The sequence below is a fragment of the Pseudorca crassidens genome, chromosome 20, assembly GCF_039906515.1.
Source record: "Pseudorca crassidens isolate mPseCra1 chromosome 20, mPseCra1.hap1, whole genome shotgun sequence".
In the NCBI taxonomy this organism is placed as follows: domain Eukaryota; kingdom Metazoa; phylum Chordata; class Mammalia; order Artiodactyla; family Delphinidae; genus Pseudorca; species Pseudorca crassidens.
In genome coordinates this window covers 28,204,668-28,228,896 of record NC_090315.1, presented here as the reverse complement: position 1 = coordinate 28,228,896, position 24,229 = coordinate 28,204,668, and the positions used below count along the sequence as shown (strand labels likewise).

General features: G+C 48.9%; 1 protein-coding gene across 2 annotated transcripts in view; it reads left to right on the top strand.

Annotated features, from left to right (window-relative positions):
- The window catches only part of ZNF423 (zinc finger protein 423), a 329,134-nt gene extending 327,827 nt beyond the window's left edge, over window positions 1–1,307 (top strand). For both annotated transcript variants that reach the window (XM_067717900.1, XM_067717901.1), the window contains exon 8: window positions 619–1,307. In XM_067717900.1, coding sequence (XP_067574001.1) covers window positions 619–648 — 30 coding nt within the window. In that variant the 3' untranslated portion in view covers window positions 649–1,307. The remainder of the gene's footprint in view (window positions 1–618) is intronic.
- Window positions 1,308–24,229: the final 22,922 nt, after the last annotated feature.

Below are 24,229 nucleotides of genomic sequence, written 5' to 3'. Positions count from 1 at the left end.
CCAGGCGGATTCGGACAAACGACACAACAGCCTTCTGGCCAGAGCACCGTCTCACGATGGCACAGGCAGCCCCCTGCCTCGGCCACAGGCACCAAGCCGCCCACTTCCTCAGCATGTCCGTGCCACTCGGGTGTTTCCTGGCTGGAGAACTGCATGGCTCATCTGCTGTCTCCCTGAACTAAGCTCAGAGCAGCTCCCCAGAAGGCCCGAGAAGGAGATCTGGGGGAAGCCTGCAGGCGATCAGATAATTTCCTCCTGATCGTTAGAGCAAAAGGGAGATGGAGAGGTGAACAGGGATTGTTTTTAATTCCCACTACCTCCCCAGCATTTCCCCTCTCTCTTCATATAGCCAGTCCCCACGGTACGACCTGAACGGTCTAAAAACAAAAATTCGTACGGAGCCCAGGTTGGCAGCAACAGGAACCAATCCCCAAGCCCCAAATCAACGTGGCGTCTGGGCAGCTGCGTCCCCGGAGCACTTTTTCCTTGTTGCATTTTGTTTTGTAATAAACGAGATGCTTTTCCGCGGCTCTCGGCGTAAATGCACTGAGTGGGAGGGGACAGGCACGCTCTCCATTCTTCTGCCCTCATGCGTGTCCCTTTTCTTCGCCTTTGCAGAACCACACGATGAGCCAGCACGCACAGTGAGGGACCGCTCGACAGGACACCTCTCCGCAGAAGGCTTGCCGGAGACGCCGTGGGGAGGGCCATTTGAACATTACATCCAATCAAAGTGTCATTTGCAACCCAGATGTAAAACTCTAATGATTTGGCCATGAGGCGCTGCTATTATAAGCAGCTGGAAATGAATATTAATGGCAGAGATTAAAAGTATTCCATGCTCAGTATTTTTTATTGTCCTGCTACAGCTAGTGTGCTTTTAGAGTTTCCGCCGCAGACTACATTTCTAGAGTTAGAGAAACCCGCTTTTTGAGGCTATTGTCCTTTGTTCCTTCATGTATTATATTGATAGTTTTTAAAAAAAAGAATTAGTGTGATTTTTTTGCTTTGCTTCTTTTTTTTTCTTTGTTTTTCTTTCCCCCCTTTCGGTTAACTACTTTTTAATTGCAATTCTAGGTAATTGTGCATCGTGATGTGATTGCTTGGCTATTGTCTGAATATTTCCTTTTCATTTTTTAATTAAAGACTAATGCTTTGATTGGATTTGCCAGTTCACCGGACAGTGATTAAAACTATGTAATGAATATAATCGGTTTCAGTGCAACTGGATGGTCTGCTTTTAAATGTGACTTAATCTGACTGCAGTAACTAGTACAGTTCAATAAAGGGAATCCATGCGATTAGCATCCGGCTGCTTGGTTCTCTCCTCCGCAGCCCAGGGCTGTGTGAGGGCTGTCGTCACCTACGGGGTGTGTCCCTGTGTGAGTTCCCGTGGATCACACGTGCACGTGGGCACCGGCACACAATGGACCCAGCTCCCGTCGGGTAGGAAGAAGCCTAGTCATCTAATGCACACAAGACTGGATGAGCTGGCACGAGGCACGGAAGTCAGAGTGGGAAGAACCTTTAACTACTCTGATCTTCTCATTTATGGATGGAGAAGCTGAGGCCCAAGGATAAGCGAGCGACTGCACTGAGGCCACGGGATAGGTTGGTAGGGTGGCTCACGTTCATCCACGTTGTCTCTCCCCCTTGGGTGTGGCTTTCCTGGCTGCTGGATGAAGCCGGTCATGTGGTTAACCCTTACCTTGCCAGGACCCCAGGCAGGACCTGGATTCTAGTTGTGGCCAAGGCATGGGGATTGGACAGGAGTTAGGGAGGGCTGCCCAGCCCCATGAGCTCCAGAGCTGGGGGCTGCAGAGTGAGCCAGGCAGGAGCAGCAGTCTCCCAATCACAGAAATCAGTGGGATGTGGAAGCGCTGAGACCAGTGGCTGCAGCCAGGACTCTACTGGGGCAAGCGAGGTGCCTAGGATGCAAAATCTCGGGGGGGGGGCCCGCTCTCAGGGGCCCCGAGAATGGACATTTCCTGACACTTTGCACCCTTAGGTGCCTTGCTTGCCTCACCTCCTCTCGGTCCTGCTGGCGCCCCAGGACCGACCCAGCAGACTTAGCCTCCCACATGCCTGTCCTCCCATGCCTCCATCGTGCTGGTGCTCAGCCAACTTGCCAATCAGAGGCCAGGGCTTCAGAACCTGCACGGGGAAGCCCTTCCTTGTTAACTTTTCACAAGGGGCAGGAAAATCGGTTATTACCCTCTGTAGAGCGGAAATGAAACAGGCAGACAGATTGCACCTAATTATAATGTAATACTAAGTCATGGCGTGGAATTTGGAGCAATTATCCCCAGCATCTTCTGACTCCCATATCAAGGGGCTTCTGTAAGAGTTCCCCTTGCTGCCGCCCCATGTAATGTTCTGACATGGGTGGGGCTGTTGCTTTTTCTAAAGGTGTTTTATGCCTGCGAATCTCAGAGTGGACTCCTGCCACTGCTGGACAGAATGCGGGCTCCTACCTCCTGGAAGCCAAAGGTGGTGAACTCCAATTTTTAGTCCTCTAGAGACTTGGCCATTTTAGGGGAAGACCTCAGGGTAGGCATCAGTGTTTCCCAAAGTGTGGCCGGCCATAGGCTGGGGCTGGGGTAGGCTTTCCTGAGTCCACAGCCAAGCCTGTCTTTCAGAAGATGCAGTGACTGTGGGCAGGACCAGCGTGTCCCGGGGGCTTCCCAGATCAACCATCTCTGGGCCCTCTCCAGGCCCGATTTATCCCGAACCCCATGGAACCCAGGTGAGTCCTCAGTAAGTACCAATAGAAGATTTGATTTGACAGTTGGTGGCGTAGGGCTAAATTAGTCACTGCCCCCATTAAAAATACAGCGGGGGGTTTAAGAGCTTTTCTCGCCATGTGGGAATCAGCAGCGAAGCCGGCGGATGCCTTGGGTAAGGAGAGAGGCAGCCTAGGGGACCGCGAGGTAATGAGGTTTATGGCAACGACGAGGCAGCCGGGGAACCCCACCGACTCCCCCCTCACCCTTGCCCCATTGTTCTCGGGCTGGCTGTGCCCCTGCTGCTTCAGCTGAGAGCCCCTCGTGACTCTGTGCGGGGAGGGGGCTTGTAGGGGGGACATGGCGGCCCTTACTGGGACTGGTATTTGTCACCATCAGGAAGTACTGGGTTGGGGGGTAGTGCAGGGCTATAAACCTGTGCTTTGGGGGCCCCCCACTTCTAGTCAAACGGTTTGGAACTGGAATGAGCCACTTTATCTCTCAGTTCTGCAGGATCTCAGAGGGTCCCTGGGAGGCTTCTAGAAAAGGATGCCTACAGGAAAGGAAGGGCTGAGTACAGAGAAAGACCCGGAAGTGGCACGGTGATTGTTAGGAGGACAATGAAGCCAGGCATCCCACATAGGCGTGGCCCCTTTCAGCAGAGGGTGTGATGGAATCAGCCACCAGGAGCTTGGATACTGGAGCAGGGTTCAGCAGTGGGAAGTGGGCGAGGTGACTGGAGGCCTAACTTCATTGGTGCTGGGGTTGCATGTACAAATCATCAGTTTCTAGTGGCTCTGTGGGCTGGAGGAATTTAGCCCAGGCTGAGAAATGGACCAGGTCCCCTGGGCCACAGATCCCTGTCATTGGCTTCCTGCCTAGAGCTTCTGGAAGCAGGTGGATAGGGGTTTTGGTCTCAGTAGAGAAGCTGCCATAGGAAGAACCTTCTCGAGTTGCCCTAGCGATAGAGAGTCGTCCTCCTAAACTCATAGTATGTTTAATATTTAACTTTCCACCTGCTTTTTTATTCCCTTCTAAAGCATGCATTCTTAGGGCTGGGGCCTGCACCTACAGGTGTTCCTGCACCTACAGGACCAAGACTTTGATCCGTTCATTCATCCATCTGGCAGATACTTATGGAGCTGCTCCTGTGTGCCAGGCACTGCGCAGGGTGCTCGGGATATAGGGATGGATGGGTGATGGGAAGCTCACAGTCACGTGACAGCCAGCTAACAAACAAGCACGCCACTGAACATCCAGCAGCGCACGGTCACGAGTGCTGCGATGGGAAAGGGCCAGACTGTGCGAGATGCATGGGACACCCACCTTAGAGGCAGGGGCACGTCAAGGACGGCCTCACTGAGGATGTGACTTGTGTTCCGGCCAGAAGATCGAAAGGAACTCTGCAGTCCAAGAGCGGTGGGAAAAGTGCAGGGAACACAAAAGCCCCAAGCCGGAAACGAGCTGGAAGTATCCTTAGGGATCTCTGGTTGTACTAGGTTTCGATTTTAGATGGATTAAAACAAGCCCGCAGAAATTCAGAATCTTGTCCAAGGTCACACAATTCAGCATAGAATTGAGACTATAATTTGGGTGTCCTGGCTTCTAGCCTTGGGTGTCTGACTCCCCTCTGTGGTCATCTTCTATTTGTTGTAGGGCAAATTGATTGGATAATAATTATTATTATGAATAAAATGACATACTATGTAGGAAAGACTGCTGGCTCTCCTTCTTTTCCTTAGTCAGTTAACTCTGATTTTTATCTGAGCGCACATTACCTTGGAGAGGAGAAGGGTCAGATAATATACCCTATCTGTCCTAGAAGATGGGCGTGGCCATATTACTACTGGTGGTCATATTGGTTCTGACAATGGGATATAAATAAGGCGGTATGTGTAAATTCTAAGAATTATCCTTAAAGAGAAGAAATGAGCCCATCCACTACTCTTCTTGATGATTGGAATCTAGATGCAATAGCTGGAGCTCCAGAAGCTATTTTGAATCATGAGGTGAAGTGGAAATGGAAGCCATACATGGGTTGAGCAACAATATAGAAGGAATCTGGATCTCCAACAGTGCCAAATGTGTACTAGCTCTGTCCTGCTTCCCAAAAGACTTCTTGATCTTGAGAGAGAAATAAACTTCTCTCTTGTTCAAGCCATTATTATTTGGGTTTTTCTGTTATAGTTGAATCAATTCTTAACTAAAACTAATGGAATACATACATAGATGGCTTCCAAGTAAGAGCAGATTTAGAAGTTTCAAGGAAAGGGTATGGGGTGGGTAAAAATATCTGAAGGCTAAGAGATCTACTTCAGTGACATACTATAATCAATATCTATTTGGCTCATAAGTGCATGGGGCTGGGCTGATCTGGGCTGGGCTGGGCTTAGCTTGGCTAATCTGATCTGGGTGTCTGGCTGTGGGTGACTGTGGGGTGGCCTTGCTGAGACGACTGAGCTACCTCAGCCCTGCTCTCCATGTTTCATCCTCGGGCAGGGTAGTCTGAGCATGTTCTTCTCATGGCATTGGCCAAGGGCAAGGGCAGAGCAAGTCCAATTGTGCAAGCACTTCCAAGCTTCCACTTGTGAATCGTGTTTACTCACACGCCCAAACTTAGACTCAAGGGAAGGGGAATATACCCCACCTGCTGATGGGAAGAGCTGCAAGATTCCAGCACAAAGGGCTGGATTCAGGGAGGGACGGAGAATAGGGGTCATTAATATAACTAATCTGCCACAGAACTGAGAGGCTCCTCTCTCTCCTCCCAAGGCAAAACCTGCTGGTACTTATTAGGTACCATGACCACAGCTTAGGAAACGAACAAACCGAGGTGGTCCACCTTAGTCTTGATGGGTTGGACCTGGCCTTTGGAGAAGAGAGAGGCACCTGCAAAGGACTGATCACCCAAATGCTTGTTAGCAAATTCACAGGGCCACTAGTTTTACAATTTACAGTTGATTTTGGTTTACTCAGGCTTGCCCGGAGAGTGAGCAAAGATGGCTGGCGTGCTCAATTTCTAAGAAGGGGAGAAAACTCCCACCAATTAGCAAAAGCCAAACATTTACAACTTTGCCTTGCCTGGCCTCTCTCCAGAAGTACCAAGTAGGGTGTAGTTTGCCATGTACACCCCTGGCTGTGTCCTTCTTCCATGCCTTCACCCGGGATGCTCCTTTTCCTAAAATGCCCTTCCCTTCTTTTTTACCTGGTTAGCTTCTACTTTTAAGCTCAGTTCAGGTGTCTAATTTTCAGGGCCAAGACCTGGGTGAGGTGAGTGAAGCACCCGCCTTGGGTACAAAATCTAAGGGGGAACCAAAAAGCTCAGTAATCAAGATAAACAATATTCAACGCAATATATTTTTTAAAAAATCAAATTGGCAAACTATAGCCAGCAGGCTGGCAACCTGTTTTTAAAAAAGCTTTATTGGAACAGGGCTGGGATTAGGGTGAGGCAATGAGGCAGAACTGTGCACATGTAGCACTGGATCCTGTCATTATTAAAAATTTTGCTACTTTGTTCATTGTGAACTTTTTGCATTAATTTTGATTTTTTAATAATCATTGCATTAGGGACTTCCATGGTGGTCCAGTGGTTAAGAATCCGCCTTCAAATGCAGGGGACACGGGTTTGATCCCTGGTCGGGGAACTAAGATCCCACAAGCTGCAGGGCAACTAAGCCCATGAGCTGCAACTACTGAGCCCATGCCACAACTAGAGAGCCTGCATGCTGCAGCTACAGAGCCCTTGCGCTCTGGAGCCTGCATGCCCCAACTAGAGAGAAGCCCATGCACCGCAATGAAAGATCCCTGCTGCAACAACTAAGACCCAATGCAGCCAAAAATAAATAAGTAAATATTAAATTAACAAAACAGAAATTAAACAAGTCTCTAAACAAACAAACAAAAAAACAGAGCTTCCCTGGTTGTGCAGTGGTTAAGAATCTGCCTGCCAATGCAGGGGAGATGGGTTCAAGCCCTGGTCTGGGAAGATCCCACAAGCCGCGGAGCAGCTAAGCCCGTGCGCCACAACTACTGAGACCCGTGTGCCTAGACCCCGTGCTCCACAACAAGAGAAGCCACCACAATGAGAAGCCCATGCACCACAATGAAGAGTAGCCCCTGCTTGCCACAACTAGAGAAAATCCCACGGGCAGCAGTGAAGGCCAACGCAGCCAAAAATAAATTTTAAAAAACCAAAAAACCAAAAAAACCCCCCACTGCATTAAAGCATTATTCTGAGTTTTTGCCATTCACTTAAATTTTGTGCCCAAGGCAAGGGTTTCACTCATTTCACCCTAGTCATGGCCTTGTTCATCCTCCAAGCAACCTACTCTGACCTGCACAGGAAAAATGCTCTGATAATAACAACTCTGATAATAGTTGGCATATAAGTCTGTTACTGGACAGCTATACACTTTTATAACCGTCTGTCTCTGGGACTGTGTATCAGTCAGGATAGGTTAGGTTATGGTGCAGTAACAAAAAGTCCCCAAATTGTAGTGGCTTAACACAATAATGATTTATTTCTCACTCATATTACATAGTCATCCTTCATTGTAGTCATTTGGGAAGTCAGGCTCAGAGAGCAGACTACCATAAATGTGGTCAGTAACCAAGCCAGAGAGAAATAGCGAACTTGGGAGGGTCTCACGCTGGCAATTTTAATCCTCTTGCCTGGGAGTCACACACTTACACGCACACACACACACACACACACACACACACACACACACACACAGCACTTTAACTCACAACTCATTGGCCAGCAATTGTGACATGGCCCCACCACATGACGAGGAGCCAGGAAGTGCAATTCTGCCATGTGCCTGGAATAACTAAAAACTGGCAAGGTTTGGCTAATTGCACTAATGACTATCACCACAGACCGTCTTCACTGCCTCTCCACCAATCCCTGACTATAATCTCTTCAAGGGCAGAGCCTGACTCTTAGCAAATCTGGTTATATCCAGCACCTCTGCACAGTGTCTTCAGCAAATAAATATTTACTGAATGTATACAGAAATTGAGTAGAAAGTGAATAAATGACAATTAAGAAGGTCCAGGGGAAGATAAGCATGTATATGAAGACACCTTGTAGCTTAAAAGCTGTGGAGTCAAGCAAGGCACTTAACTTCTCTGTGCACCTGTGTTTTCATAAGTAAAATAGGAAGAAGAATAATAAATAGTGCTTATCTCATGAAGTTGTTGTGAAGTTGAAATGAGATAAAAATTATGATGTTAAACAACAATATCTAAGCATTCACTATGCACCTGGCATTATTCCGAGCACCATACAGGTATTAACCCTTTCAATCCACACAACAACATTATCAGGTGGGTACTGTTATCCCCTTCTTACAGACGAAGAAACCAAGGCAGAGAGAGAGGCTAACTTGCTCACCCTCCAATTTTAACTCAGGCAGTCTAGCTCCAGAGCCCTTTTCTCAGTGCCCCCAGAAGCACTTTCGAGCAGAGCAAATTGGAAATGGTGGCTCCTGATGCTCGCATCACTAGGGCTGATTCCAGGTGTTGGTCCTCCAGGGTCGGCCTTTACCTGGAGAGACCTCATGGCCGGGTGGGAGCCAGGACTTGGGTGGTCCTGGAAAGCCTGGGGTCGGCAGCAGCCCAGCCTCTGACCTGAGTGGCGGAGGCAGCGGCTCGGCCCGCCCCCTCCCTCCCCTGAGCCCTGATTGGCCTGACTCAGCGCCGGCCCCGCCCACCCGGCGCCCAGCGAGAGCCGCTGGCTGAGCTCGGGCGAGCTGCGAGGTGTGAACTTATTTGTGGAGTTATTAATTACTGAAGCGCGCAAACCGTGCTTCTGTGCATAAAAATATGTTTGAGCAGTTTCTACTTAAACTTTAAAGAGAACGTTAATCAATTTTATTTTAACAAAATGACCTTAAGCAGGGGAAAAAAATTGGTGTTATTTGCCCAAACAGGCAAATTAATTTCTCTCTCTTGAGAAATCTGATAAGTTTCCAGAAATAGCTATGCATAATTTACACCTGCCCTGGCCGCTCCTAGTTTAACGCCAAGCCCAGTCACGGGCCCTACCCAGCCCCAGTCCCAGAAAGAACTGAAAACAGAGAGGTCCTTGCAAAGGCCCTGTCACTCCCGTGCCGGGTCCCCTACTGCTCCTCAGTCCACCCCGCCCACGACCTTGGGAAACAGATGCTGCAGGGAAGGAGCAATGTAACCTCTGAGAGGCCAGCCCAGCCTGGGTCAAGGTCCCTGGGCGGCGGGATCAGCTGCCCAGTATTAGGGCCTGGGGTTTCTCGGGAGGCCTAGAGAGGCTCTCCAGCAGATAACCATCCCCCCAGTTTTCGGGCTCCTTTCTGAGCCACAGGACCTGCAGGTGCCAGCTTAATCCTGCCTGCTTCTGGCCTCCCACACTTGAGGGATTCCCAGGATGGCGGGTTCCAGAACTCTGAGCAGAGCCTGTACCACCTTCCAAATCCTCTGCCCTCTGGCTCTCAAGCTCCACACCCAGAGGCCACACCCCCAGAGACCCTGCTGGGCTTCCCTTGGCGCTGGGGCTGGGGGGGCACCCACAGTCATCTACCTGGACTATGGGGTTTAGAGGCAGGGCCTGGGGGCTGCTGGAGCCGTGGTCAGTGATTTTGGCCAAACCATTCAACCCCCCGGACCTGGGTTTCCCCATATGTGTATGGAGTTTGTGCTACCCTTGCCTCCATCAGGCTGCTGTGGGGAGGGAATAAGTATCCTAGGATAACGTCAACTCCAAGAGGGCAGAGTTTTGAGCCATAAAAAAATGAAATAATGCCATTTATAGCTACGTGGGTGGACCTAGAGATTATCATACTAAGGGAAGAAAGTCAGAAAGAGAAAGACAAATACCATATGATATCACTTATATGTGGAATCTAAAATATGACACAAATGAACTTATCTATGGAACAGAAACAGACTCACAAACATAGGGAACAGACTTGTGGTTGCCAAGGGGGAGGTGGGGCATGGGAGGATGGGATTAGGAGTTTGGGACTAGCAGATTAAAACTAGTATATATAGAATGGATAAACAACAAGGTCCTATTGTATAGCACAGGGAACTATATTTAGTATCCGGCAATAAACTATAAAGGAAAAGAAAAAAAAAGAGGGCAGAATTTTGCCTTTTTGTCTCTGCTGTATCCCCAGCACCTAGAACAGTGCCAGAACATAGTAGATGCTCAATAAATATGTAGACTAAATGAACAGTTGTTGAATAAATGAATGGATGAAAAGTGCTGAACACAGTAGCTCTTCCACTATTATTACTACTAGCATAATTGTAGTAGGTTTTTAAATTTTTCCAAATATAAAATTAGGTCACAATACAGATGATTGTTTTTCAAAGTGCATTTGCCCATTAGCTACCCTCACCGCCCCTGGAGATTCTGACAGGATCAACTGGGGTGAAGAGTTCCCTTCCTCCTCTCCCTGTGAAATCACTATTTGCCTCCAGTAAATGATCTATACATATTTGTTGAATGAGTGCCTAAGAGCCCATATCAGGAGCCACAGACTCAGGGCAGGCAGGCCAGCTGAATGAGTGAAGGGGGCTGAGGGAGAGGGCGCTGGATGTGGTGGCGGGCAGTAAATGCCCATCTCAAAGAGGTCCAGCTCCTTGCTGCCGTGAGAACGTAGACCCAGGTTGCCAGATCTTCCAATTTTTCAAGAGGAGGAAATCCAGATTTTATTGTGAAAAGTTCCAATTTTTTAGTCCTGGTAATTACTTCAGAGTTTAATTTAAAAAAAAAACCCAAAACGCAAAACAAAAAACACGTGTGCTAAGGAAAACACTTCTGAGGGCTATGTTTGGCCATGGGGCCACCAGTTAGACGTCTCTTGAGAGCATGTGAGAGAACGTTACAGGGGCTGGAATTTTGGGCACCAAATGAAAGAGAGGGGGCCTGTGACTCACCCCATTTTGAATCACAGAGAGACTGAGCAGAGGAGCTGAGGAACCCAGTGGAGGCTGAGGGAGGCTAGACCCTCCCCCAAGTTGTGGGCTGGAGGCGGAAGTGGGAGCGCCCACGGGGCCCACCCTCCCGCACCCCCCATCCCCCCACTTCTCTTCTCGTGGGAGGGATTTGTCTGTTTTACTTTCTAGCAGTAGAGCTGGATCCTCGGGCTCTCTATGCCTCAGTTTCCTCATCTGTAAAATGGGGATAAAAAATCAAGCTCTCTTGGAGTGGTGCGGATTTGATGAGAGGACACAGCAGGCATTTATTAGCACAGTTCCTGCTGCCACCTGTAAGGCACACCCATAGACCAGGCGGCCATCCCACTCCTGCAGACAGGCTGGGGCTCCAGGCCACCAAGAAGGCCCTCCCAGAAGGAGAGAAGCCATACGGAAACCAGTTTCTATCCTTGAGCTTCTTAGGGGTGCTGCTGCTACTGATTTGTAATGGATAACCCCAGAAATAGAGGGGATTTCAGAGTTCTGGGATGGTAATCGCTGCATCGTCATAGCAGACGTGGATTGGGGCCTTGCTGTGTGTATCTCATGCAGGGCAACAAGCACCAGGCTGGGAGTGCACACTCTTCTCTGCTGGAGTGCCCTGTGTGACCTGGGGCAAGCCCCTTCCCTACTCTGGGTCTCAGTTTCCTCATCTGTGAAGTGAAAGTGTTGAATCCGAAGCTCTCCAAGCTGATCTTGGCTTTAGAACTTCCTATGTTTATGGGGCTTTCTTGGGAGGCCTGGGACCTGGGACAGGGCACAAGGATGGCTTCTGAATCTGTAAATGGGGACAAGGATGCCTGCACCCTGGACCGCAGAGAGGATCTGAGGACACGCTGCATTGGGAAGTACTTTGGTGGCATGTCAAACACCTGGGGGACAGTTTTATTAGCTGATGGTTCTTAGAGTCCCATAGAAAGCAGGGAAGAAAATCAGCTCTGAGAATATGAGGAGGAAAATATCTTGGTTCTTCCGTCTTTTTAACAAAGTAGAGCTCTGGTTTACCCCTGGCATGAGGACTTCCTGCTCTGGCAGCCTGAGGGCTCCCGGCTCTGCCCTGTACCCTGGCTTCCCTGTCCCCGGGCACCATGGGCTTGTGCTGCTTTCTGGTATCTCTGTAATAGCATTCTTCCCTCTCCTGGGCTTGAGCAGTCCTATAGCTCCTTCAGGGCTTAACTCCAGCGCCACCATCTGACCTCCCCTCCGGCACTTGCTGGGTTTGCCCTGACTCACAACACCCAGCACAAGGCAAGGCACAAAGGTGCTGTTTGCTGAATTCAGAGTCCTGACGTTCCCAGACAGTTACTTCTCATTATTTTCATTCTCATTTTACAGCAAGGGAAACTGGGGCTCAGCTATAATAGCTAGTGAGTGGTAAAGCCAAGATGTGAAAACAGGTGATCTGTCTGTAAGGCTGGACTCTAGCCAGAGAAGGCCTGTGGCTGCTTAAAACAAAATATTCAACTTAAAAAGTTATTAAATAATAATAGAAAAACAGTTTAAAGTATTCAGATGTATATAAAAACATCAACCATTCCTCCTGCACACACTCCTTTTTTCCAGCCTCATTCCTCCAGAGATAGTCTGTGCACATGAAAGCATACGTTTGTATATATCTCTCTCCTTTCTTTCACAAAAATATGTTATTGGGCACATTGTTCCGTAACTCACTTTTCATTCCTTTATCAATACACTGTTCCCTTCTCCCCATGTTAGCACACGGAGATCTCATGCTTTTCGGGATCGGGGCGGAGTTTTTCTATTACAAATTCAATTTCCTAAATAGTTATAAGCTATATACATGGCTGTTCAAATGATCTGCTTCATGTTGGGTGAGTTGTGGTAGTCTATGTTTTTAAAGGATTTGTGTATTTCATCTAATTTGTGAAATTAGTATTTCCTTACTGTGCTTTTGATGTCTGCAGGGTCTGAAGTGATATCCCCTATTTTATTCTGGATCTTGGTACTCTGTGTCTTCTTTTCTTCTTTTTCAGTCTTATTAGAGGTTCATCAATTTTACTGATATTTCCCCCCAAGATCCTATTCTTTGTCTCATTATTTTTTCTGTTATTTTACCTATTTTCTATTTCATTCACTTCTGCTCTTTATTATTCCCTTCTTCTGCTTGCTTTGGATTTATCTTGCTCTTGTTTTTCTAGGTTGTTGAGGTGGAAGCTTAGATGATTGGTCTGAGACTAAGTATACACATTTAGTGGTATAAATTTCCTTCTCAGTACTGCTTTGGCTGTGTCCCAAAATATTTGATATGTTGTATTTTCATTTTCATTCCACTCAGTGTATTTTTAAAAATTTCTCTTGAGATTTTTCTCTTTGACCCATGGATTACTTAGAAGTGTTGTTTAATTTCCAAGTGTTTGGTGATTTTTCTGTTACTGATTTCCAGTGTGATTCCATTGAGGTTGGAGAACACACTTTGTGATTTAAGTTCGTTTAAATTTGTTGAGTTCTTTTTATGGCCCATAACATGGTCTATCATGGTATAAATTCCATGGGCATATAAAAGAATGTGTATTCTGTTGTCATTGAGTGGAGTGTTTTATAAATGTCTATTAGATCGTGATGGTTGATGGTATTGTTGAGTTCTATATTTTTGCTGATTTTCTGTCTAGTTGCTATATCAGTTGTTCAGAGAAGGCTATTGAAGTATCCAAATATAATTGTGGATGTGTCTGTTTTTAAAATTTCAATTCAATTAGTTTTTGCTACACATATTTTGACACTCTACTTTTTGGTCCATACATATTTGAAACTGCTGTGTCTTCTGAGTGGGTCAACCCTTATAGCATTATGTAATATCTTTCTTTGTTCCTGGTAGTTTTCTTTGCTTTAAAGTCTACTTTACCTAATATAATGTAACCACTTATGTTTTCTTTTGATTAATGTTTGCTTAATATATATATTTCCATTCTTTATTTTCAGCCTGCTTATAACATTATATTTGAAGTGAGTTTCTTATAGATAGCATGTAGTTGGATCATCTACCCTGCCAATCTCTGTCTTATAATTGATGTATTAGACCATTTACACTTAATGTAATTATTTACATGTTAGGGCTCACTTTGGCCATTTTATTTTTTGTTTTCTGTTTGTTCTCTCTGTTTTCCATTTCTGATTTCTTTTTTACTATTTTATTTTGCTAAATTTGGGATTTTTTTTTAGCCAAGTATTAATAGTTTTTGGCCCTACTTTTTTTCTCTTCTTTTTTCAGGATTCTGATGACACTAATGTTAGAATTTTTGTTAAAGTCCCATAGATCCCTAATGCTTTGTTCATTTTTTCCCCCAGTTTATTTGTTCTCTTTTATTCAGATTAAATAATTTCTATTATTCTACTTTCTGGTTCACTGATTTTTCCCCTGTCCTTTCCTTTCTGCTGTTGAGCCCATCAGTTGGGTGTTTTATTTCACTTACTGTATTTTTCAGTTCTAAAATTTCCATTTGATTCTTCTTTGTATCTTCTATTTCTTTGTTGAGACTTTTTTCTTTCATTTGTTTCAAGCAGGTTTGTTAAAGCATTTTTATGCTCATTAAATCATTTTTATGATGGTTGCTTTAAAATCTTTGTCAGATAATGCTAACATCTCTGTCATCTCAATTTTCTATTGATTGTCAATTTTCATTCTGTTTGCTATCCTCCTAGTTCCTGGTAAGACATCTTATTCTTTATTGAAACTTTCACATTTTGTATATTATGTAATGAGACTCTGGATCTTACCTTAAACTTTCTTTTTTAGCTGTCTTCCCCTGGTACTGCCCCAGTAGCAGAAGGTGGTGGTGGTGATACCTCATTAATATCAGGAGTGGAATTTCAAGTTCCCCACTCAGCCTCCATTGGTACCTGAGGAGGGAGGTTTCTTATTACAGCTGGGCGGAGGTGGAGTTCTGACTCTCCACTAGGTCTCCAATGATACCTCTCTGAATGGGAAGGGGAGGAATGCCTCGTTACTGCTCCTGTCGTGGCCTCACTGATCCCACGGAAGGTTGGTTGGCCTTCTTACTACTGGTCAGGGGCACAAGGCCTGCCTCTTCACTAGGCCTCCTCTGATACCACCCTGGTGGGCAGGGAAGGAGTGAAGTGTCTCACTACTGCTGGCTGGGCAGTGGAAGTCCAGGCTCCCCTGGCACAGTGGAGTGGGAAAAGGGTCTTGTTACCAAACTGCAAGATTGAAAATCCATCTTCCTACTTGGTTTCTCGGCTTCCTCACCATGGTGGTGAGCACTGGGGAACGTCATTACAGACTGTTGAGGGTGGAACCTTAGGGTCCCTAGACTGTGGGGATGGAGCCACAGTTTTTTCTATGGTGTTTGTCTGGGGTAGAATGGTTATTGTCTAGAAGCTTTCTGTCTTGGCAGGCTTCCCCTTTACTGATTCTTCAGCTAAAGAAGTCAGGCCTTTGTTGGGTGGATTTTTTTGTCTGTGCCCATTGGTGTTTCCAAGTCTGGAATATATGAAGCAAAAATGAAATTGCACTCCTTTCTCAGATGAGACTCAAACCCAGCCAAAACTCAGACTGGGACTTGAACCCACAATCCCTGTCTTAGGAGGGGACTCAAATCTACTGTCTTTTAATTGAAACCACTCACCTGGTGTCAGGACTTACTGAAGCTCAGGTTCTTTTGTCTCTTCACAGAAAGAATTCAGTGAGAGGCCAAATGATAGGCAAAGAGTGAGTTTATTAGCATAGGACACTTGTGAGAGATACAAGTGGGTTGGCAAGGGAGCACAGTCCCAAGAACAAAGAGGGCTACTTTTTATAATCAAAGAAAAAGTGGGGAGGGGAGAAGACCACCTTCTTCCTCATTTTTGGGTAGACGTCAAGGTTACCTCATTAGTTCCTCCTTTGACTCTATGTGGTCTAGCTGAGACTGTCATGGCACTATTTAAATCGTATGTATATTAGAAGAATGGTGGTGACGTATACTATAATATGGTAATTCATGTCAGGTTTCAATATAATGTCCTCTTTCACCTAGTTTCTTTCCCCTTCCACCTATATTACTGTCTTGGCTACATGCAGAAATACTACTCTTCAAGGACCATTAACTCCCTGAGTTCATGTAACAAGATTCAGACCCCATATCTATTGTTTTGTGTTTTAACCATCTGGGTTTGTGGCTGGAATGTTCCTGGCACTTGAATGAGCCTGGTCTTCCTTCAAGGTAGTGTAGATTGTTGCTCGGTTACTGGATTCTTTTCTTGAGTGGTCATTAGTTTACAACAGCCTCCCAAACTCCCTTAAAATTCCCTTTCTGTCTTTAATCCCCTAGTGCAGGGGTCCCCAACCCCCGAGCCACAGACCAGTACGGGTCCATGGCCTGTTAGGAACTGAGCCACACAGCAGGAGGTGAGCAGCGGGGAAGCAAGCGAAGCTTCATCTGTATTTACAGCCGCTCGCCATCGCTCACATTACCTCCTGAGCTCCGCCTCCTGTCAGATCAGCTGTGGCATTAGATTCTTATAGGAGCGCGAACCCTACTGTGAACTGAGCATAGGAGGGATCTGGGTTGCGTGCCCCTTATGAGAATCTAATGCCTGATGATCTGAGGTGGAGCTGAGGCAGTGATGCTAGCACTGGGGAGTGGCTCTAAATACAGATTATCATTAGCAGAGAGGTTTGACTGCACAGAGACCATAATAAATCAGTTGCTTGCAGACTCATATCAAAACCCTATCAGTGAGTGCCAAGTGAAAACGAGCTCAGGGCTCCCACTGATTCTGCATTATGGTGAGTTGTATAATTATTTCATTATATATTACAATGGAATAATAATAGAAATAAACTGCACAATAAATGTAATGCGCTTGCCTCATACCGAAACCATCCCCCCCACCCCAGTTTGTGCAAAAATTGTCTTCCACGAAACCAGTCCCTGGAGCCAAAAAGGTTGGGGACTGCTGCCCTAGTGGGATTTCTAAACGAACTATTTAATTATCCTACTCTACCCGTATCAAAAAGAAAACTCAGTGAATCCATCATCATGTTGTTCCTTGGGTCCTGAGGTTCTTAGCCACTTCTCCACACTTCTTCACCTTTCTGAGTCTTCATATTTTTAAAAATGCGTAAGTGTTCAGGGTTTTTAGTTGAACTTAGAATGAGAAACGGGGGGAAAATGTCTGTTCCACTGTGCTGGAAGTGGAAATCCCTCCAGATCGTTTTCTTTTATAATGGCCACGATGGATCCCATTAGATAAACAGATCATCATTGACTGAACCTATTCCTTGTTGTTGGGCATTTACTTTGTTTCCAGCCTTTGTGTTATAAACAATGTTGCAATGAACATTTTATATGTAGGTCTTTGTGCTTTGGTGTGAGCATATAACAATTCCAGAATTTGTTGACTGAGCAGATTGGATTTCACTTAGCAAGTTGGTTCTTGTGGTGGAAGATTTTGGTGGTGAAGCACATGGAGGAACAGTAAGAGAACAATGGGGGAGGGCGAGTTGGACTGGGACTGACCAGAGGGAGCACGTGACAGGCCCAGACCAGGAAACATCCCCCAATTTATGTCAGCAGTGTTGCCCAGGTCCCTGGAAAATTTTCAACTGGCCTTGGCCTAGCCTGGTCCTGCTGTCCAGGAGGCTCCTCCCTCTGACTGCCATCTTTGGAGGGCTAGTCCCTGAGGCCAGTTTGGGAGAAATTGCACCCTTGTCTCCACTGGCTGATCCTGCCCTGCAGGGACGGCCCTGGTAAGGCTCAGGGGCGCCTCCTGTGCCTCGTTCCCATTGTGATGGAGTTCCCCTGGCTGTACCACGCAGTACACAGCACGCTTTCTACACATCAGCTCATTTGGGGCTCCCTACCAGGCGGGAAGGCAGGCTCAGCCAGGTGTAGTGTCTGGTCTAAGGTCACACAACAGTGAGCGGCAGATGCAGAACTCAGTCCTGGGTGGCCTGGTTCTGAAGCCTGAAATCAGTGGAGGAGCCTGGGGTCCAAAGTGACATTCTAGAATAGGCATATAGGAAAATGTGACCAGTATTTACAATAGCCAGGATATGGAAGCAACCTAAGTGTCCATCGACAGATGAATGGATAAAGATGATGTGGCACATATATACAATGGAATATTACTCAGCCATAAAAAGAAACGAAATTGAGTTGTTTGTAGTGAGGTGGATGGACCTAGAGTCTGTCATACAGAGTGAAGTAAGTCAGAAAGAGAAAAACAAATTCCATATGCTAACACATATATGTGGAATCTAAAAAAAAAAAGGTTCTGAAAAACCTAGGGGCAGGACAGGAATAAAGATGCAGATGTAGAGAATGGACTTGAGGACACAGGGAGAGGGAAGGGTAAGCTGGGACGAAGTGAGAAAGTGGCATGGACATATATACACGACTAAATGTAAAATAGATAGCTAGTGGGAAGCAGCCGCATGGCACAGGGAGATCAGCTCGGTGCTTTGTGACCACCTAGAGGGGTGGGATAGGGAGAGTGGGAGGGAGGGAGACGCAAGAGGGAAGAGATATGGGAACATGTGTATATGTGTAACTGATTCACTTTGTTATACAGCAGAAACTAACACACCATTGTAAAGCAATTATACTCTAATAAAGATGTTTAAATAAATAAATAAATAAATAAAGACTTATTACTTGGAAAAAAAAAAAAAAGAAGACAACATGACCAGAAAGAGGGCTGCCCAAGTCTAGACCTGTGCTGAGGGAGAAGTCCTGAAGGAAGGGAAGTAAGAGGAGGGGAGAAGGGAGGAGCTTGCTCACACCTGGTCACCTGCAAAGACCTGCACAGGAAGATGGGACTGAAAGGGATTCCTGGGGCGGGGGATGACAGTCCCAAAGGGGGCCCCCTGCTGGACTATTTTATAGAGCAATGCAGTGTCAGAGGAGGATTTTGACCAATCCACTCTTACTGGGGGCCTGGAAAACATTGTTTGTCATTAGAGGCAAAACTGCTTTCAGCAGCATGACAAAGGCAAGCAAACAGAGACACACAGACACACCCAGCCCAGACACAGCCAGACACACCACACACACACACACACACACACACACACACACACACACACACAGAGGTATGCGTCAGGCAGATACACCCAGACTGTCCGCTCAGGCGCACACGCACACGCACACATGGAGACAGGCCCCCAGCGCACAAACACACACGTGCGCGTACCACACACACCCACACAGCAGCATATGGAGCAACCCTGCCTTCCCCCATGGTTTCCAGGAGGCTCAGCGGGGGGTGCAAGTTCCACATCTGACTTTCCTTGTGTTCGTTAGACTCTCGGTGTAATTAAATGTTACATTGAATAATCCAGCGCGGGCTCAGTGGTGGCAGAGGCGGCTGTGGTGAGCCAGGCGACGGGGGGCCGGATGCCTGTCTCAGTCCCACCCTTCTCCTCCAGCCGCCTCCTTGTCTGGGACTCTGGAGCAGAGGACCCCTTGGCCACAGGGCCACCTGGCCAGGCCTTGAGGGAGGATGGCGTGGGACAGTGGTCCTGGGCGACCCCTGGGTGTCGTTAGCTTAGGGGTCCCTTGTCTCCCACTCCTGGTGGGGTGGAATTCCCACCCGGGCCTCAGGGGCAGAGGAAGGGCATCCGGACGCTGGGGAGCCCCTCTGTCCAGCAGAATGGCCACCTTGCTCACTTCTCCTGGGGAGAGGAGGCAGGAAGGACTTCCATCCGCCCCCCTGTCTTTTCTTTTAAATGGGTCTGCGACCTACCCTGGCCCGCATGGGAGGCAGCGTGGTGTGGTGGCTACAGGCCACCTGCATGCGTGCTACCTGCTACCCATGTGACTTGGTACAGATTTCTTCCCCTGTGTGCGCTCAGTGTCCTTGTGGGTAAAATAGGGGTAAATGGGAGTACTTACCTCATGCGGTTGTCGTGGGGATGAATTAGGTGCTTAAAACAGTGCTACTCAGAAATGCTAACAATCACCCGGCCCAGCAGTTAAGCCACGCCCTGCACGTGTGGTTCTTCCCCATACAGTGACTTGGGTCACGCCTACTCATCTGCCGAAGGTGAGGTGTTGGAGCCACCGCCAATGACGTCATGGTGCAATCTCGGTCCCGCTCGGAGCCTCGACTCCCTGTCTGTGGAATGCGGTTGCCGGTCACTGTGCCTGGCCAGGTGGCAAGGATGGAGTGGGCTTCTGCGTGGGAAAGAACCCGGCAAACCGTTGGGCGCTGTGCCCAGGGGTAGCTTGGCCCCCTCCCCTCCACTCCTCTTGCCCAGACCTCCCTTTGGGAGCCTGAGCCGTAACCATGTCCCTTCCACAGCCTGCTCCGGGGAGCACAGAGATGGGGCTGCCACTCGGCTCAGAGCCCAGGCAGCCCCTCTGTGCAGGTCGCCTGCCCGCTAGCGAGGACCTGGAATGGAGAGCCCCAGACCCAGGCCCAGATGGTGCTGGGGTGTCCAGCATGATTTCCCATGGCCGCCCCTTTCGGGTGTTGACTTTGAAGCAAATGCCAGACCCTGGTGTGTGCCAGCTAGACAATGGGTGGGGTAGGCTGGGAAGAAGCCACCAAGGAGGCGACATGGCTGGAAAAGAGCCCTCAGTCCAAATCCTCACTGGAAGCCGGCTCCTGTCTGCCACCGCCGGCCTGGATCCCAGAGGCGGTGAGCCCGGGGTGCGGGCTGACTCTCTTTGTGTACACACATGTACACTGGTGCCCACTCGGATCTCCATAAGAGGACCCAGAGGTCCATATGTGACCAAGAGGCAAGACACGCCGGTACAGTTCCCTGGAGTCTCACATGCAAACACAGATGGGCCCACCCGGGGGCATGGGCAACTACACGCTTGCCCACAGAGACACAGAAAGGTCTGAGCTTGCTAGACACACACACACAACTGTGCACGCACGTTCCAGAGGCACCTAGTGACCTCCCACTGCTGGGACCCTTTCTGGCTCTGGAGAGATATGCTACCGTGTCTCCTGTCCCATCTAATCTGCACAACCCCCCCACCACCTTTGGTTTACGGGGGACTCAGAGAGGCTAAGTGTACTGCCCAAAGCCACACAGCCCCCGGATAGCCTGGCTGGGTGGGATCTCAGGTCCTGGTCCCCAGTCCAATGCTATCTGTAGCTTCTCCACTGGCCTCGCTCCCTCGGTGCCCTTCTGCAGCTGAGTCACGGAGAACGGGGTACCTCCAAGAAGAAACTGTGACTTTTGAAGGATGTTTTAAAGATGGAGTGTGCCCTCGGCGCCTCCCCCATCACCCAGGACTCTGAGCTGTGCAGGGGCAGCTTGTGAATATTCAGGACCCACAGACACGCTTCTCTCTTTCTTCCCCCGCTCCTCGTTTTGTGCTGAGTCTTAAGTGAAATTGATCTTTCTTTCTAAGGAAAGAGAAATCTGTCTTTTGTTCTTCCTCTCCCCCAGGGCTCCTCAGAAGAGGAGGCCCCCCGCCCGGTTTAAGGAGCACGCCTCAGAACCAATCGCTGCCTGGCACGGTTCCCGGGGCACTGGGCTCGGGCCCGATGCCATGCGAACAGATGGCCGTGATTGCTGGCAACCCGGAGACCCTGCAGGAGAGTCGCGTATGGGTGTTTACAGCATCCTGGTCCTGCCAAGAGCATCAAAATGGCAGACCGAGTGGCTCCTGGCCCACCCGGGGTAGGGGTAGGGGCAGAGCACATTCCTGAAAAGGAGAAGGAGCCCCCTTCTTCTCCCAAGGAGACCCCTGCCCAGGGCCTAGCACCCAGCATCCAGCCTCCATCACCCAGCAAACCCTCGTTCCGGGGTTGCCATCCTCCCGCTTCTCCACCTCTTGCCTCCACCTCCTTCAAGCGCCCTCCCTGTGGTTCTGCAGGGTCTCACTCCTCTTAGCGGCTCCGCAGGAGAGTCCTCCATTCCTTTAGAAAATGTATGTGAGCACCTACTGTGTGCTCAGCGAGGAGCAACATAGAGGCCATCAAAGCCTCTGTCCTTTCTCAAGGGCTCCCTCAGCTTATATTTAGTTACATGTGTGTTTGTGGCACAAATGCCTGTCCCGTCACTAGGCTGAGCTCCACTAGTGCGGGGTCCTGGCACATAGTACGTGCTCAACAAACCTTTGTTGGAAGATTTAGGGGACCCTGCCCTCACAGAGACTGCAGTCTAGTGGGAATTCTTGCCCTCTCTCTCCCCTCCCTCCTACCCCTGTTGTGGCCTTTGCCTTATTCTGTTTCCCAATTATCCCAAAGCCCCCTGAAGGCAGGGGCCATGGCCTTTGCTTCCCCAAGATGCTGGCTACATAGTGGCTCTTATTACAGAGATCATGTGGCTAACATGGAAATGTAGCTCCCTCAAGGGCCACACAAATGTGCCTGAAAGGCAGGTCCCAGAGAAGATCTTCAAGAATGCTAACCCCACTCTGTTACTCTGCTGCCTATAGCCCATGGAGGTTTCCCCTTTCCTGCTCCTCAGAACGGCATTCAAGGCTCTTCACGGTCTGCGTCACATCCTACCTTTTTTCCTTTTTATTCATTCAAAAGTATTTATTGAGCACCTATCAAATGCCAGGGGCTGAGGACAAGACAAAGAATAAAATCACAAAGTCACTCTTCTCATGGAGTTGATGTTTTAATGGTGGGGTGGGGTGGAGACAAAGGGCAAATAAACAGATGGATGTATTATGTGTATGGAGGAAATAAAAGCCATGAAGAAGGGCAAAGCAGGTCACAGCAAGGCAGTAGTGGTGAGAGTGGGCAGGGATGGCTTCTCTGACATTGGAGCAGAGATCTGAACAAAGTGGGAGGGAGGTTGTGTGCCACCCTGGAGAAGAGCAACCTGGGTGGAGGGAATGGCAAGTGCAAAGGCCCTGAGGCAGGAATGGGTTGGCCTATCTGGATCTCAGTCACAGCAACAACAAGCAGGGATCATGAATTCCAGCGCCCATGGCTCCAGGCAGTGGTCATGAGAGAAGTGAACCAGGCGCCGGTGTGATGACACCAGATCGGTGTTAGGGAGGTGACAGGGAGAGGTGAGGATGGTGGCAGCCGTGGTGTGTCTGTAGCAGGCAGCCGGCTGGCGACAAGGGAATGCAGGCCTGGAACAGCCAATGTATCTCATGTTTCAAGCAAAGCTAAAATCATCATCTTTTAAAATGTGAACTATTCCAACTTTGAAGTGTTGGAAGCTAATTTAAAAATATTTTTAAAAACCCTACTCATGCCAAACAAAACTCAATATAGGCCAGACCCAGCCTGTGAGCAACCAGTTGGCAGCTTTCGATTCATCTATCTGTGAGGTCCCTACTGGGCACGATTCTGATCATGGACCCCAAGCCCAGTGGGCAGCCAGGAGTGAGGTGTTCAGGGGTGAGGGTCTGGGCAGGGCCAGGGGGTCCTCTGGTCCTGATTTAAGGGCCTAAGGGGCCTGGAGGGCTCGTCCAAACACCTGTCTCCAGGGACACCCCTCTCTCAGGCCCACCCCAGTGAGAGCAGAGGCTGGCAGAGGGGACAGATCTGTGTCCCACTTCCTGGGATGGGACCTTGACCTCTCCCACTGACCCACTTTTTCTGGCCCCTGGTAGGTTCCAGCAGCCAGCCGGATGCAGCCCGGCCTGAGGATGTGAGGATGGAGAGCCTTCTGTGCTGGCTTTGCTGGGGACCCTTGTGCTGAATGTGACCCCGAGGATCTTTAACTGGGCGCTACATCCCAGTCCCACTTTCTTTTGGCAAACTCAGGCCGAGGAGGCTGGAACTGCCCTTGTGGGCCCGCCTGCCCTGAAGACCAGCTTTCTCTGAGCAGCTGCATTAGGAATGATTTCCACATTGACAGACACCTGGCACCTCCAGCCAGAGCCCTCTGCCGAGAGCCCCCCGTTCATGCTAATGGAAGTCCCGTGGCTCAGCAAGGGCGCCCTGCTGGAAAGAGGCCTTGGGATGCCCACCTGCAAACATGACCTTTCCCTGTGCAGGAGACAAGATTTCAAAATCAATCTGACCCGCGGGGCCTGTCCATCCACGCCACATTCACCGCTCAGGGAAGAGGCCATGGGCCCCAGGGTAGGCGAAGGTCAATACCGAGTCTGGGGGAGGCTGGCTGATTGGGCCAGCACGCTTGGGAGGTTGCTGTCTGGCCCCACCGCTGGAGCGCCTCACTGCAGAGGCCACGGGGAACATTTCATGTCTTCACTCCATCTTCCCCGATCCAGCTGGACCCAGCGCGGCACTAGTGGCGAACGCATGTACATTGAGCCAAGTTGCAGCCATGCTGCAGAAACTCACCCGCACGTTATTTTCAGCAGAATGGTGAGGGAGGCACTGTGATTATCTCCACTTCACACCCAGGGAAACGGAGGGCAGAGAATGTTAAGCAACTTGCTCAAGTCGTGCTGCTGGGCGGTGGCGGTGCTGGGATTCGAACCCAGGACCTGTGCTTGTCTCTGTGATGCTCCCCAACCCTCTCTCAGGCGCTCAGCAAACACATGGCAGCCGCTGCTCTGTGCCAGGCCTGTGCTGAGGGCACAGAGGTGAGTCACCTACAGTTCCTGCTCCCAGAGGCACTGTCCCAAGGGGAGGGGATGCCACAAGGTCTGGAGGAAGGAGGGCAGATCTGGCATGCT